Source organism: Heteronotia binoei, chromosome 1, assembly GCF_032191835.1.
Source record: "Heteronotia binoei isolate CCM8104 ecotype False Entrance Well chromosome 1, APGP_CSIRO_Hbin_v1, whole genome shotgun sequence".
Lineage (NCBI taxonomy): Eukaryota > Metazoa > Chordata > Lepidosauria > Squamata > Gekkonidae > Heteronotia > Heteronotia binoei.
This window is the reverse complement of record NC_083223.1, coordinates 66,933,523-66,947,459: the sequence shown is the minus strand read 5'-3', so window position 1 is coordinate 66,947,459 and position 13,937 is coordinate 66,933,523. Positions and strand designations below refer to the sequence as shown.

At 44.7% G+C, this 13,937-nt stretch overlaps 1 protein-coding gene across 1 annotated transcript in view; it reads left to right on the top strand.

Moving 5' to 3' along the window:
- LOC132569389 (protein eyes shut homolog) overlaps positions 1–13,937 on the top strand; it is a 219,377-nt gene that overhangs the window by 100,534 nt on the left and 104,906 nt on the right. Inside the window, exon 4 of the mRNA XM_060235435.1 lies at positions 10,792–10,919. Coding sequence (XP_060091418.1) covers positions 10,792–10,919 — 128 coding nt within the window. The remainder of the gene's footprint in view (positions 1–10,791; positions 10,920–13,937) is intronic.

The following is a 13,937-nucleotide window of genomic DNA, read 5'->3' as shown; positions in this document are numbered from 1 at the left end:
ATGTGATTTTTTTTTTTTTAAGGAACCCCCTGCTGTTGTAAGGCAGGCAGGTTATTTTCTCAGAACTAGTGTAGCAGCTGCTTTGCAGAAGGGGCGGCCCTGTCTGTTTTGCTACCCCACGCCACCCCCACACCTGCACCCCCATCCATTCTTATATCATATCCATAGGCAGAGTTTGCATCACAGAAATCGTGGATCCATAGTTTCGTGGCAGCACCATGGACCAAAAACTTGGTTTTGAACCATGGATCATCATGAATTTTGCATTAGATCACCCCAAGCTCACCATCCAATCACACATCATGTCCATGGGCAGAGTTTGCACCACAGAAATGGTGGGTCCACAGCTTCGTGGCAGCACCATGGACCAAAAACTTGGTTTTGAACCACAGATCCCCATGGATCCTCATGATTTTAGCTTCAGCTCACCATCCAATCACATATCATGTCCATGGGCAAAGTTTGCACCACAGAAATAATGAATCCAAGACTTCGTGGCAGCAACATGGAGTAAAAACTTGGTTTTGAACCAAGGATCCTCATGGATCCTCATGATTTTTGCTTTGGGCCACTCAAAGCTTACCATCCAATCTCATATCATGTCCGTGGGCAGAGTTTGTACCACAGAAAACAGAAATACATGGTTTCGTGGCAGCACCATAGACCAAAAACTTGTTTTTGAACCACGGATCCTCATGGATCCCCCCCAAGATCACCATTCAATAACATATCATGTCCATGGGCAGAGGTTGCACCGCAGAAATCGTGGATTTACGGCTTCATGGCAGCACCATAGACCAAAAACTTGGTTTTGAACCACGGATCCGCAGGATTTTTGCATTGGATCACCCCAAGCTCACCATCCAATCACATATCATGTCCATGGGCAGAGTTTGCACCACAGAAATAATTTGCTCTAAGGTGCTGCCATGAAGCCGTGGATCCGCTATTTCTGTGGTGCAAACTCTACCCAAGCAAATGATGTATGATTGGATGGTGAGCTTGGGAAATCCAAAGCAAAAAAAACATGAGGATCCATGGTTCAAAACCAAGTTTTTGGTCCATGGTGCTTCCACGAAACCGTGGATCCACGATTTCTGTGGTGTAAACTCTGCCCATGGACATGATATAAGAATGGATGATGAGCTTGGAGTTGGCCAAAGCAAAAATCATGAGGATCCATGGTCCAAAACAAAGTTTTTGCTCTAGGGTGCTGCCACGAAGCTGTGGATCCATGATTTCTGTGATGCAAACTTTGCCCATGGACATGATATAAGAATTGATGGTGAGCTTGGGGGGATCCAAAGGAGAAATCATGAAGATCCATGAGGATCTGCAGTTTGGAGACATGTTTTTCCACGGTTGTGATGCTATAGATTCATGGAGGCATGATTTTTCTGGTGCTGCCTATAGTCTAAGACAGGATCTATAGCATGATGGTGGTTTGATTTCATTTCACCATAGAAATCATATGAATTCATGAGGATCCGTGCTTTGGAACCCTGTTTTTGCACCTGTGAGGTGCCACGAATCTGTGGAGGCATGATATTTGTGGTCCTGCCTATAGTTTAAGACAGGATCTACAGAATAATAATGGTTTTATTTCATTTCAATGTAAAAATTATATGAATTCATGAAGATCCGTGTAGATCCGACTTTTACCTTTTTCCCTCATGCATTTTTAAAATAAACTTTTAGTTTATTTAAAAATGTACGAGAGTTCTCTGACATCCATTAGCTGCCATGCCTCAATGCCACACATTTGAGTAGGAACAAAGAGATTTTCAAACTTTACTGAAAACAAAGCATTTCAAGCACTGGTGGCAATACGGGCAACCAATCATTGTGCTGGTTTTAAACAGTCACATAGAAACATGCTGCCCATAAGGTTGCTTTCTATTGGTTGTGTTGTCTTGCAAGGAGGCATGAGCTTAAAAAAAAAAAGGAGGTGGAGATTTCAGTGACGAAACACAGTGGGTAGGAGGAAGAGTGATGGAATGCTACAGTATAATGTTAATGCAGAAAACATTAATGTGGATGAACATGTGGAGGGGAGGTGGTAGTGCGGAAATAAAAAATCGGAGCCGGGGAAAACAGAACCGCGGCAACACAGGGGCATTCTAGTAGTGCAGAATCTCCCATAGTAAAGACATTTTGCCTCTATCATATAAACCTTCTTACAGGGCCTACTGTAAGTTCTTGGAGGATTAGCTACATCAGAGGGGTGTGTGTGTGTGTGTAGCCTAATATTCAAAGGAGTTACTGCTACAAAAAAAGCCATATATATGCACCGATACATATAACACCAGTTAACACATTAAAAAGGAGCAATTAAAAATATTATTATTTTAAACCAGAGCAAACTATGAGACAGGCTATCCTCTGCATATCATATATAATCCAGTCATTTCTGCTCTTGTCATGCACCTGCTATTGTCATTTGGCATCTGAAATCACTCTTCTCTCCAAGATATGAGGCCAGGCCCAGTGCTAGGGTTTCTAGTGTACCAGGCCACCCCTGAACTCCGCCCCTCCAAAATGACATCATCGGGGCATGAAGCCCTGTGCCCGGCCCTCTCCCACTTCAAAGGGAGCTGGAAAGACCTCTTCCCAGCTCCCTCTGAAGTGGGAGAGGGCTGGGCATGGGGCAGGTACCTGGATGGTGGTATGCGTGCTCAGAGCTGGGCTCTGAGCATGCTTGCTGCCATGCTCCCTGACATTGGGCAGCCTCAGCAAGGTCAGGATGCAGCGAGCATGCTTAGAGCCAGGCTCTGAGTTGGCTTGCTGCCATCCCCACCCACCCCCCCACTATGCCGAGGCTCGAGCAGCTTCGGTGAGTTCAGAAACTCAGCAGGCGCAGGTGATGCATGAGGAGAGGGGGTGCCTCCTGGCACCCCTAGGCCAGGTGGCGCCCCAGTCTGCCGCCTACTTGGCTGACTCCCACATGCTGACCCTGTATGAGGCCAGATGGACTCTAATTGCATCTGAAGAAATGAGCAGTGACTCACAAATTTTGTTAGTTTTTAATGTGCTACTGAATTCTTGCACTTTTCTACTGCTACAAACTAGAAGAAGACATTGGATTTATATTCCGCCCTCCACCCTGAATCTCAGAGTCTCAGAGTGGCTCACAATCTCTTTTATCTTCCTCCCCCACATCAGACACCCTGTGAGGTGGGTGGGGCTGAGAGGGCTTTCTTAGCAGCTGCCCTCTCAAGGACAACCTCTGCCAGAGCTATGGCTGACCCAAGGCCATTCCAGCAGGTACAAGTGGAGGAGTTAGGAATCATACCCAGTTCCCTCAGATAAGAGTTCGTGCACTTAACCACTATGACAAACTGGCTCTCCCATCTCTCCCAACTAACATAGCTTCCCATCTTGGTCTATGAGTAATATCAGATCTTGGATAAACCATTGTTTATTTTTTGTCCCTCTTCTTCCACTGAGTTCAGGGAGGCATATGTTCTCCTCTCCTTCATTTTATTTTCAGAACACCTGTTACCCAAATTGGCAGTCTCTCAATTAGTGGGGGAAATTAGCTTTATTGGAGTGAGAAGCAGGTAACTTGGGATCTCCACTAATGCATACCAGCAGGGCTTTTTTTTTTTTTAGCAGGAACTTATTTGCATATCGGGCCACACACCTCTGATGTAGTCAACCCTCCTGGAGCTTACAATAGACATGGGAATATGAGCTCTGTAAGCTTTTGGAGGATTGGCTACATCAGGGGTGTGTGGCCTAATATACAAAGGGCTTCCTGCTACAAAAAAAAAAAAACTTCTGCATACCAGGATTTTTCCTTAGAGAACTCTCAAAAGAAACCAGGCTGAAGTTCAACCAGAAAAGTGTTTTATCATAGAAGAATGAAAGAGCAAAACAGGCACACAACACACACAGAAATCATACGTGCTAGCTAAGAGGAAATCAGGGAGATGCAGGGAGAGAGAGGGAGTTTCAGAGAGGTGACATTTACCAGTCTAGGAGATCATGGTCCACAGAGAAAAGCTTTGAAATGGCCAGTATTTCACAAAGTGATGATGGAGAGGAGGTTCACATGCAAGTGGGGGAGTATAGCACAGAACAGACAAAACTATAGAGCTGGGTGCTTCCATTTATAGAAAAAAAACGTTTACTGGGGCAAATGATGATGTGCCAACACTAAAGCAACACCCTGATGGGCTTTTCAGAGAGAAAATAAACTCAGGGGAAGCTGGATGGTTTTTCCAAGGGTAAAAAGGTATAGACCATGGGTGTGAATCGCTCTTGATGACCCTAAGATGCTGGATAGAAAAACTATATCAAAGGCAAACACATGAGGAGAAAGTGTGATCGGGTAGGCATGTCTTTCTTGGGAGATCCATGATCTTATCTCTGCTTGGATTTATTGGTGAAGATGTGAGATATGTCATTTTCCAACTTATTTTCATAGTACCAGGTTGAATGCCATTTTTCAGCAGAGTATTTTTGGAGACCCCCTTATATGGACAACCTTTAGGGTGGAAAGAGGTCAGCTGCTATGATTCATCTTCCAAAAATACGTCCCCAGGCTCTTGGTTGGCAGCCACCATTTTGTGGGTCCATGTTGTCACTTTCATTTCTAGGCCAGGCAGTGCCTTGCACATATTGTTTTGATGAAATATTTCAGAAAGGTGTTTCTCTCTCTCCAAATGCAAACTGCTCCCTTTGCAGAAGGAAAGTCTGGCTACTAACACACCTTGTAAATTATATTAAGCTGAGAGAAAATAATTGCCACAAAGATAATTTAGTGAGCTTCATGGCAAAGACTCCCAGATTCTAATCCAGAATTGTATCCATTACATCACCTAAGCTTCCATAAAGCAAGTGATTCCTGGGATGAATCACAGAACACAACAAGATGCGGAAAACAAAGTGATTATAACTCAGATCAGTTACTTACTGTTCTTAGGGTTGGCATCTGGCCAGGAGAGAAATGTCCTGTCCCTTTAATAGGGATGCAATGTATCAAGACTGGCAGCTGAAGTATTTCATGGGATTGAAGTAAATAAAAATGCCTGATAAATAATATCCCATTAACCTTCTATTAAAAGGACAAGACTCTTCCCTCCAGGCTAGTTGGCAACCCTAACTAGTGCCTCATTTAAATCAGGGTATATAATAAATCAAGGAAGGTCTTCTGAGTGCAAACTCTGAAGTATTTTATGATCCTAAGAGAAAAACTTAATTGCTGAAGGCAGTTGCTTAAAAGATTCATGAAAGTCTCCCTTTGGTCAAGCAGATTTATAAAGAGAATTAAAATTATATCCTTGAGACAGTGTAAAGTTATAGAAATATTCTTATCCTGCAAGGTGCCTATAACTGTATTTTTAAAAGAAAAAATGAAATCAATATGCCCTTCCTAGTGAAAGAGAGAAGATGCAGGTGATGTGAGTGGTCTAGTCCCGAGCAGAAACACAGAGAAAAGGTATACGAAACGGGAATAGAAAGATAATTAAAATAGTAGGTCTAAATATGAAATGGTGTCATGAGGATAAGAATGTACTCAGAACATACTGAAAAAATCGATGAGGTGGATAAGTAACAAAATGAAAACATAATATATTTATAATTGTATCAAAACCATAAATCCATAAACAACTGTGTCAAATGTCAAATTGTGAGTACCAATTGTAAATATGAAAGAAAGCCCAAATCCTTTTTGGTCATTGCCTTCCTCAGAGCCAACAATCATAATTTTCCTGAAGAAAAACAGATGTGATAGAAAACATAGGCTGGGTCCAGACTGACAGCTGAGGGTGGCAGCCTCCCATCCCGAAGTAAGCCAGCAAAGGGGAAATCTCCCTGGGGGCTGTCAGATTGTGCACAGCCTGCTGCCAGGACAGGGACAGGCCACACACTCTCTAGAGGAGTGGTCAGACCACTCAAGCACTGAAGTGGTGCTTCCCAGGCATTCCTTGGCTGTTCAGACAGCCAGGAAAGGCAGCAGGGCAGCGCTGCAGTGATTTGCTACCACTTCAGAAGTGGTAACTTTTTCAGAAGCTCCAATGGCACTGGAAGACAGGGTGAGTGTGGGAGCAAGATGGTCTCTAGATGTTTGCATCTGGACTTGATTTTTTAGTCCATCTAGGGGCCATCCCTGTGTCGCCTCAAACTGCCAGTCTGTACCCAGCCACAGAAATGGAAGTACCATTGCTGACAAAAACTACAGAAGGTCATTAGTTCATTATGTCATACCTTTATGCGTACATATTGAGAAGCATTATTATACTTCGCTATGGTAAAACGAATTGTGGTCAACTCTCACATTGAATTCACCATTTTAAAAACTAACAAGCATACTTCTTAGGAATGCATTGTACAGTTTTGGTCCTTATAAGGCTTGTCTGTGTTCAAGAAATCCAAATTATTTAGAGGATAGGAAATAGCTGGCTGCAAAGTGGTTTCCCTCCAAACAAACCCTCCCAAACTGTTGAGTCTTGTAGCCTGCAGCTATTATCTCCTAATTTACATCCATTCAGTAAAGGTCAGACAGTCAGATGCCTAGGAAAAAAATCATCAGCCTATGGAGGGAGAACAAATTACTTGATCCCCAAAGCCCTAAACAACAGGCATCAGTACCAATGTCTATTTTTCTTATGCTGAAGTTCATCTTCAAATCAAACATAACTGTTTTGTCCCTTGTTTTATTGCAGTTGCAATTTCTTCCCTTGGCTTACAAAAACAGACTCAAACCAGTTAAGTTTGAGTCAAAACAGAAAGTGTGAGAAATTTCTTAACATTCCTAACTTATTTCTCTCCTTGAACTTGATAAATCATTGCAGCCAACACAGATGAATAATAGGAGAAGGATTGTCAACCTCCAGAAAAAAACAACAACTGATCTCCAGATTACAGAGCTCAGTTCCCTGGGTAAAATCATTGCTTTGGAGGGTGGGATCTGTGACATTATACCCTGCTCTGGTCCATCCCTTCCCCAGGATCTACCTGCAAATCTCCAGGAAACACCCAACCTGGAGTTGGCAGTCCTAGCTACTGCTGTTTCTCCTTTAATTTTTGTAGTTAGTGGCATAGTAGATAAGCATGGTTTAATTTTCAGTTTAGTTTAAGGAAGTTGGAATTAACTCTGGAACTGGAGGCCTGTAGAGACTAGATAATAAAAATACAAGGTAATATCATATAACAGTGCTAAAGATTGTAGTATCTCTAGTATTAAGTTTTTGAATATCAGCAGGTCAATGGTTAAGTATGTGATATGTTATGGAAAGCTTTTGTGTTATAACAGTGTGTGAAAAACTCCTTTTTTCCCCAAATCTGTGTACCATTTTATTGGAGGTATTATCTGAACCTGATAATAGTTTTCTTATAAGATTGCAAAAAGATATTGGTAATGATTTAGATGATAATAAATTGAGATCTATCCTATAGATAAAAGCCAAGCCATACTGATGACAACTCACCTACCCTCCCTTTGGCTGAGCTGCATGTCATTCAATCCCTCCAGGCCCAGGAAAGACAAGGATTGAGCCACCGGGGAAGCTGCCTTCACGTCCTATTGGCCCATCCCACCAGGTCCTCCGTTTTCCTTCAGTGGCTATTGCTACACAACCATAGTATTCCAAGCACGGTTCTGTCAGTGAAAGGCAACAGGAGGAGGCCCTTTCTAGGTCTATTTTGACATTTGAGGGAGAACTTACTGGGACCAGTTCTGACTAGGGTTGCCAGTTCCAGACTGGGAAATTCCTGAATATTTTTTGATGGAGTCTAAGGAAGCCAGAGTTTGGAAAGGGGAGAAACCTCAGCTGAATATAATGCTATAGAGTCCATCCTCCAAAACAGTTATTTTCCCCAGGGGAAGAGATATCTGTTGTCTAGAGTTGTGACACCAGGAGATCTTCAGGCTCCACTTGGAGGTTGGCTACCCTAGGAGCACCCTCTGGGTGATTTGATGCCTCCTGATTGGGATGACTTAACTAGGCCTGGCTGGTTGCTCCTTTTCAGCAGCAGCCCTCCATAACAGCCAGTGCAGTGCAGCAGTTAGCACTTCAGAGCAGGGTCTGACAGACCCAGGACCTTGCTGTGGAAGTTGACTGTGTGAAGTCACAAACTTTCAGGCTAACCTACCTCACAGGGTTGTTGTGCAGATCAAAAGGGGGAGAGGAGAATTATGTAAGCTGCTTTGGTCACCACTGCAGAGAAAGACCATAGCTTTCCTAGGTAGACACTGCAGGGAGGGGGAAGAGATGGAAAGCTGAAGTCAGAGGGGCAGATAAAGGTAGGTTGATGGTTAGCTTAGAAGAAGATAGGGTGGCCAATTCCAGCTTGGGAAATACCTGAATATTTGGGAGGTGGAGCCCGGAGAGGGTGTGGTTTGAGGAGGGGTGGGACCTCAGACAGGTACAATGCCATAGACTCTACCCTCCAAACCAGCCATTTCCTCCTGGGTAACATAGTTGCAATCTACAGATGAGGGCTGGAGATCACTCAGAATTACAACTGTTCCCCAGATGGCAGAGATTGCTTCCTCTGGAGAAAATGATGGACTCTGTGTCATTATACCCTGCTGAGGTCACTTTCCTCCTGCTTTGGAACCCACTGTGAAAAAAGACTGTACTTTTCCTAGGTAGAGACCATAGAGATGGGGACAAAATGGAAAGCTGAAGTCTGATCACTTCCTCTATAGAAAACAGCTGCCTTGAAGCATATATTCTATGGTATACCATAACAAAACTATGCCAGGCCAAAAAAGACAGATCATGCCACAAACTCACATGGATACTAAAAGCTGCAAGGCCAAATATGACAGGAAAAGGTGGCAACAAAGTACTGCAGATGAAAGGAAGATGAACTTCAGCATCTGCATGATTGTTTCATGGTATGACACCACAGCAAATTGACACTGAGTGCCCAAGGCTGGGGCACTTGCCCAGAACCTCCTTCTAACCTCATTGTATTTATTTTCACAATGGGCCTTATTCCTAGTATTTACATATGGAACCACCTTTTACCATTTGCCAGTTTGGTGTAGTGGTTAAGTACGTGGACTCTTATCTGGGAAAACCGGATTTGATTCCCCACTCCTCCACTTGCACCTGCTGGAATGGCCTTGAGTTAGCCATAGCTCTGGCAGAGGTTGTCCTTGAAAGGGCAGCTGCTGTGAGAGCCCTCTCAGCTCCACCCACCTCACAGGGTGTCTGTTGTGGGGGGAGAAGATAAAGGAGAAGATAAAGGAGATTGTAAGCCGCTCTGAGTCTCTGATTCAGAGAGAAGGGCGGGGTATAAATCTGCAATTCTTCTTCTTCTTCTTCTTCTTCTTCTTCTTCTTCTTCTTCTTCTTCTTCTTCTTCTTCTTCTTCTTCTTCTTCTTCTTCTTCTTCTTCTTCTTCGTCTTCTTCTCTCTTATAGGGAAAAACTAGTGAAAATGATCTATCAATGACATCTAACCCCATTCAGACTAGCTAAAATATATGGAACTAGGAGTAGTAAGTGCTGGTTTGGTGAGGTAGAGAAGGTAGCTTTTCCCACATGTGGTGAATATATAAGGGAGCAACAAGTGACTGAAGTTATATCTATCAGGCTGGAGAGATAGATTCTCTATAAACCAATGATCTTACTGTTAAATTGTATAGATATACCTTAAAATCTTCAAATAGAAGCTTTAAATATCATTACAGCCAGATTGGTTTTCCCTAGAGAGAGAGAGAGAGAGAGAGAGAGAGAGAGAGAGAAAGAAAGAAAGAAAGAAAGAAAGAAAGAAAGAAAGAAAGAAAGAAAGAAAGAAAGAAAGAAAGAAAGAAAGAAAGAAAGAAAGAAAGAAAGAAAGAAAGAAAGAAAAGCAAGTTCAAAATTCATGACTGGTTGATGAAAGTACTAGAGATCTATACATTGGTGAAACTAACAGCCTGCCTGCAAAACAGAGATACTTCCAGATTAGACTCATTATGATTGATGGTTGTGCAGAAATGGAGCTGTTAATTTTATGGTTCAGGTTGACATATTGGCCTTGTACCTATATTGTATATACCTACCTTGTACCTATATTGTATATTGTATTGTATACACATTAATTTAAGAAGAATAGTAGTATCAGGGGTGGCTCAAGGGCGAATAGTGCCCTAGGCAGGCGGCCCCCCTGGTGCTCCCCACACTCCGTTCACCCGTCCCCCCATCACCGCACTCCACTTCCTCACCCCTCCCCCACTCTCTGCGACTACAACTAAGCCCTGCCACTTCGCAGCCCATGCCTGCATGTTTTGTTAAGAGTCTCTTAACAAAATGTGCAGGCATAGGCTGCGAAGCTGGCAGAGCTTAGTTTTAGTTGTGACAGGGGGGAGGGGAGCGAATGAGCAGAGCGTGGTGGCGGTGCGGGGTTGGCAATGGCAGGGGGTGGCGGTGGTGGGCTGGAGGGAGCTAGCAGTGGCCGCGGTGGGGGCAGGGAGGGAGGCAATCTAAGCGCTTGCCTGGGGCACCGGGGGGAGAGCCCAATTTACCGTCCCTGCCTCTCGGTGCCCTAGGCAGCTGCCTAGTTTGCCTAGCGGGCAAGCCGGCCCTGAGTAGTAGTCTACAGAGTGTACAGCAGGATTGTGGGAAAACGTACATGGTTTCACTGAACATGAAGTTCCTTTTGCTGGGGAGTAGTGTTAAAAAACTCCTATTTCAGAGAAATTTTTTGGACTCCTCCATTTCCACTGCACTTGCATGGTTATAATGATATTGCACAGCTCAGCCCTCATAGCTTTACTAGAGTGCAGGCACTAGCAATGGTAAATTCTGAATGTGAACAAACATCGTAACGGAATTTTGTCTTTTTTGCAGGATGTGGCATGCATATGCCTGCCGGTGTTCACAGGTAAATTCTGTGAAAAAATGGTGACCATCTGTGAGCCATCCCCTTGCCTCAATAATGGCACTTGCATAGTAGGTGTGGAAAGCTATCACTGCAGGTAAGACGCTTTCAAAACTTTGCTCGCAATAAGTTGTCAGATGCAGAGTGAGCACAAGAATAATATAACAGTTTCATTTTTAGCAATGTCTGCCAGCTTCAGAGTGATATAGTCTATGAAGCCAAGCTTTTTTTTTCTTTTTTTTTTGGTGGGGAAGAGAATGGAAGCCTCGGAGGAATTTTAAATTGTTTCATCATGAATTCTGTAACATAAAATATATATTACCCTGATGCTAGATGCAAGTGAAGCTGGTTGAAAAGGCAAGACTTGTGATCAGTGTGTGTTTGACAACAACTTTGAAAAGAGAGTAACCATTGTGTTCATTCTTAATTCATGGACCTATTATAATCTATCTGGGTTGGATTCATCAATCAGAATGTTAAATGTGCACTTTATTTTTTTCATTTTTGCAAATGAGAGAAGTAGCTCAGGTATGAGGATACCTAATTCTACTCCATTTTTATATAGATTTATAGACTTTTTCCTTACTCCATTAAGAAGTACAATTTGTACTCTTCACACTTGCTTGACTTTTATTTGGCTGCCTTAAAGTGGATTCTGTGGAGCATTTTTCAAGTGCAGTAAACAAACTCAAATTTTTAGAGTATTCATAAAAGCGGAATATTAAAAGCTGTGGTACATAAAAGGAATGACAACACATTAGGAGTGAACTTAAAAAGTTCAGGTATTTGATGGATGTGTTGGATACAGTCCCATAATCTGAAAAGAATCCCAATTTGAAATATTCATAATATATGTAGAGAAATAGCACTGGAAGTGGGGAGAACAACCTAGCAGAGTGCTGGGTTTCTAAACCCTTTTGTTGAGTTGACGCAGGTGAGAATTACACATATCTTTGCAAACGTGTTCCCAGACCTGCATTTGCTGCATTGATTTGAATGTTAGGAGCACACTTTAAAAAGCCAGGTGGAAATGGGATGTTTAACCCTGTTAGCACGTGCAGTTTCTCCCCTGAAGCTTTGCTTTCCAACCATTTATTTTCCCTTTTCTGAATCCTCAGATGCCAACTGGGATAATGTACTTCCACTGAGTGAAACCAGTAAAGTATAATATATGTGGAGAAATAGCACCGGAAGTAGAAGTGGAGAGAATTAGGATGTGAGGGGCACATATGAGGCAAAGCCTCCCAGTCTGCATGGCTGCAGTGATGAGGCAGGAAAGCAGAGCAAAATCACCTGCATCTCAGTCTTGTGCAGTGGAACTGTCATGCCCAGTCTGGTCTGGGGGCCCCGCTCCTCAAGCTGCCGTCACCTGGCGGCCCCCGGGTCCCTCCCTGGGGTGACTGGGAGGTCTCAGGGTAGGGTGGTGGGCCAGGTTGCTTCACCCTGGTACCCCTGTGACCGGCCTACGGTTACAAGTCCACACTCTCTCTCTCTCTGCTGCAAGGCTCTGTCGGCTTTGGGCTCCAGCACCACTCCTTCTCACATCACTGACCTCCCACTGGCCCTCCTCCCCTCATTTTATCCCCCTACCAATCATTCTGCCCTCATCCCATTGACTGCCTTCTCAAGCCCTGTCTTCTGGGCTTTTTTTGTAGCAGGAACTCCTTTGCATATTAGGCCCCACACCCCTGATGTAGCTAATCTTCCAAGAGCTTACAGGGCTCTTAGTACAGGGCCTACTGTAAGCTCTTGGAGGATTGGCTACATCAGGGGTGTGTGGCCTAATATGCAAAGGAGTTCCTGCTACAAAAAAAGCCCTGTTTGCCTTTCTTTATCAGGGGAGATGCCCAGCAGCCTCCTCCTCGTCTGGGGGCTGGCGGCAGCCAACAGTTCCCCTGGGCATGGCATGGTGGACACAACCCCCCTTGACCCGTCGTCTGGGGCAGGATCCTCCTCAAACAGTCGTGACAGGTAGTCGGCCATGGCATGATCAACCCCCGCTTGGTGGCGCACTATAAAATTAAAAGGGAGAAGAGATAAGTACCAGTGCCGCACCCGAGTGTTGTGGTCTTTCATATGTGCCGTCCACAGCAGAGGCTCGTGGTTGACAACTAGCTGGAAAGCATTATTGGAAAGATAGTATTGGATTGCTCCAACTGCCCATTTCACAGCCAAGGTCTCCTTCTCGAGGATTGGGTATTTCTGTTCTTCAGGCTGGAATTTTCGACTGATGAAGAGGACGGGGAGCTCTTGCCTGTTCCATTCCTGGGCCACGGCCGCCCTGAGGCTGGTACTGGAGGCGTCGGTGTACAAGATGAAGGGGCAGTCAAAGTCGGGGTTCTGCTGAATGGAGGCTCCTGACAGACAGTTTTCCTGTGCCTCCCCCAGACGACGGTGTTCCGCTGTGTCTTCCTGAAACAATCCATAAGCGGGCTAGTGAGCGTGGCAAATTGCAGGATAAACTTACTATAATACCCGGCAAACCCCAGGAAGCACCACACCTGCTGCTTTGTACGGGATCTCGGGTGTTGTTTGAGGGTGATGACCTTTGCGGGCAAGGGCCAGAGCTGGCCATGGCCGACCAGGAATCCCAGGTACTTCAGCTCCTGGAATCCCAACCTACTCTTCTTGGGGTTTGCCTTTAAGCCAGCGGCCCGCAAGGCATGGAGTACTCGGCAGAGGTGGTCCAGATGGGAAGCCCAGGTTGGGCTGCAAATAATAAGATCATCGATATACATTTGGACAAAGCCCCTGCACTGGGCCAAGGCCCGGGCGACAAGCTGCTGGAAGGTTGCTGGGGCCCCATGCAGCCCAAAGGGTATGCACCGGAACTGGAAGAGCCCCTGTGGCATGGCAAAGGCCATCTTCTCCCAGTCCACCAGGTGAATGGGGAATTGCCAGTACCCTTTTGTAAGGTCGTTAGCTGACAGGTACCGGGCAGTCCCTAGTTGGTCGATGAGGAGATCCACCCAGGGCATCGGGTACACATCGAACTGGGCCAATTTATTCACGTCTCTGTAATCCACACAAAATAGGATGGTGTTATCGAGTTTAGGAACAAGGACCACCGGGCTCCGCCAGGTGCTTTGCGAGGGCTCAATCATGCCTAGTCGTT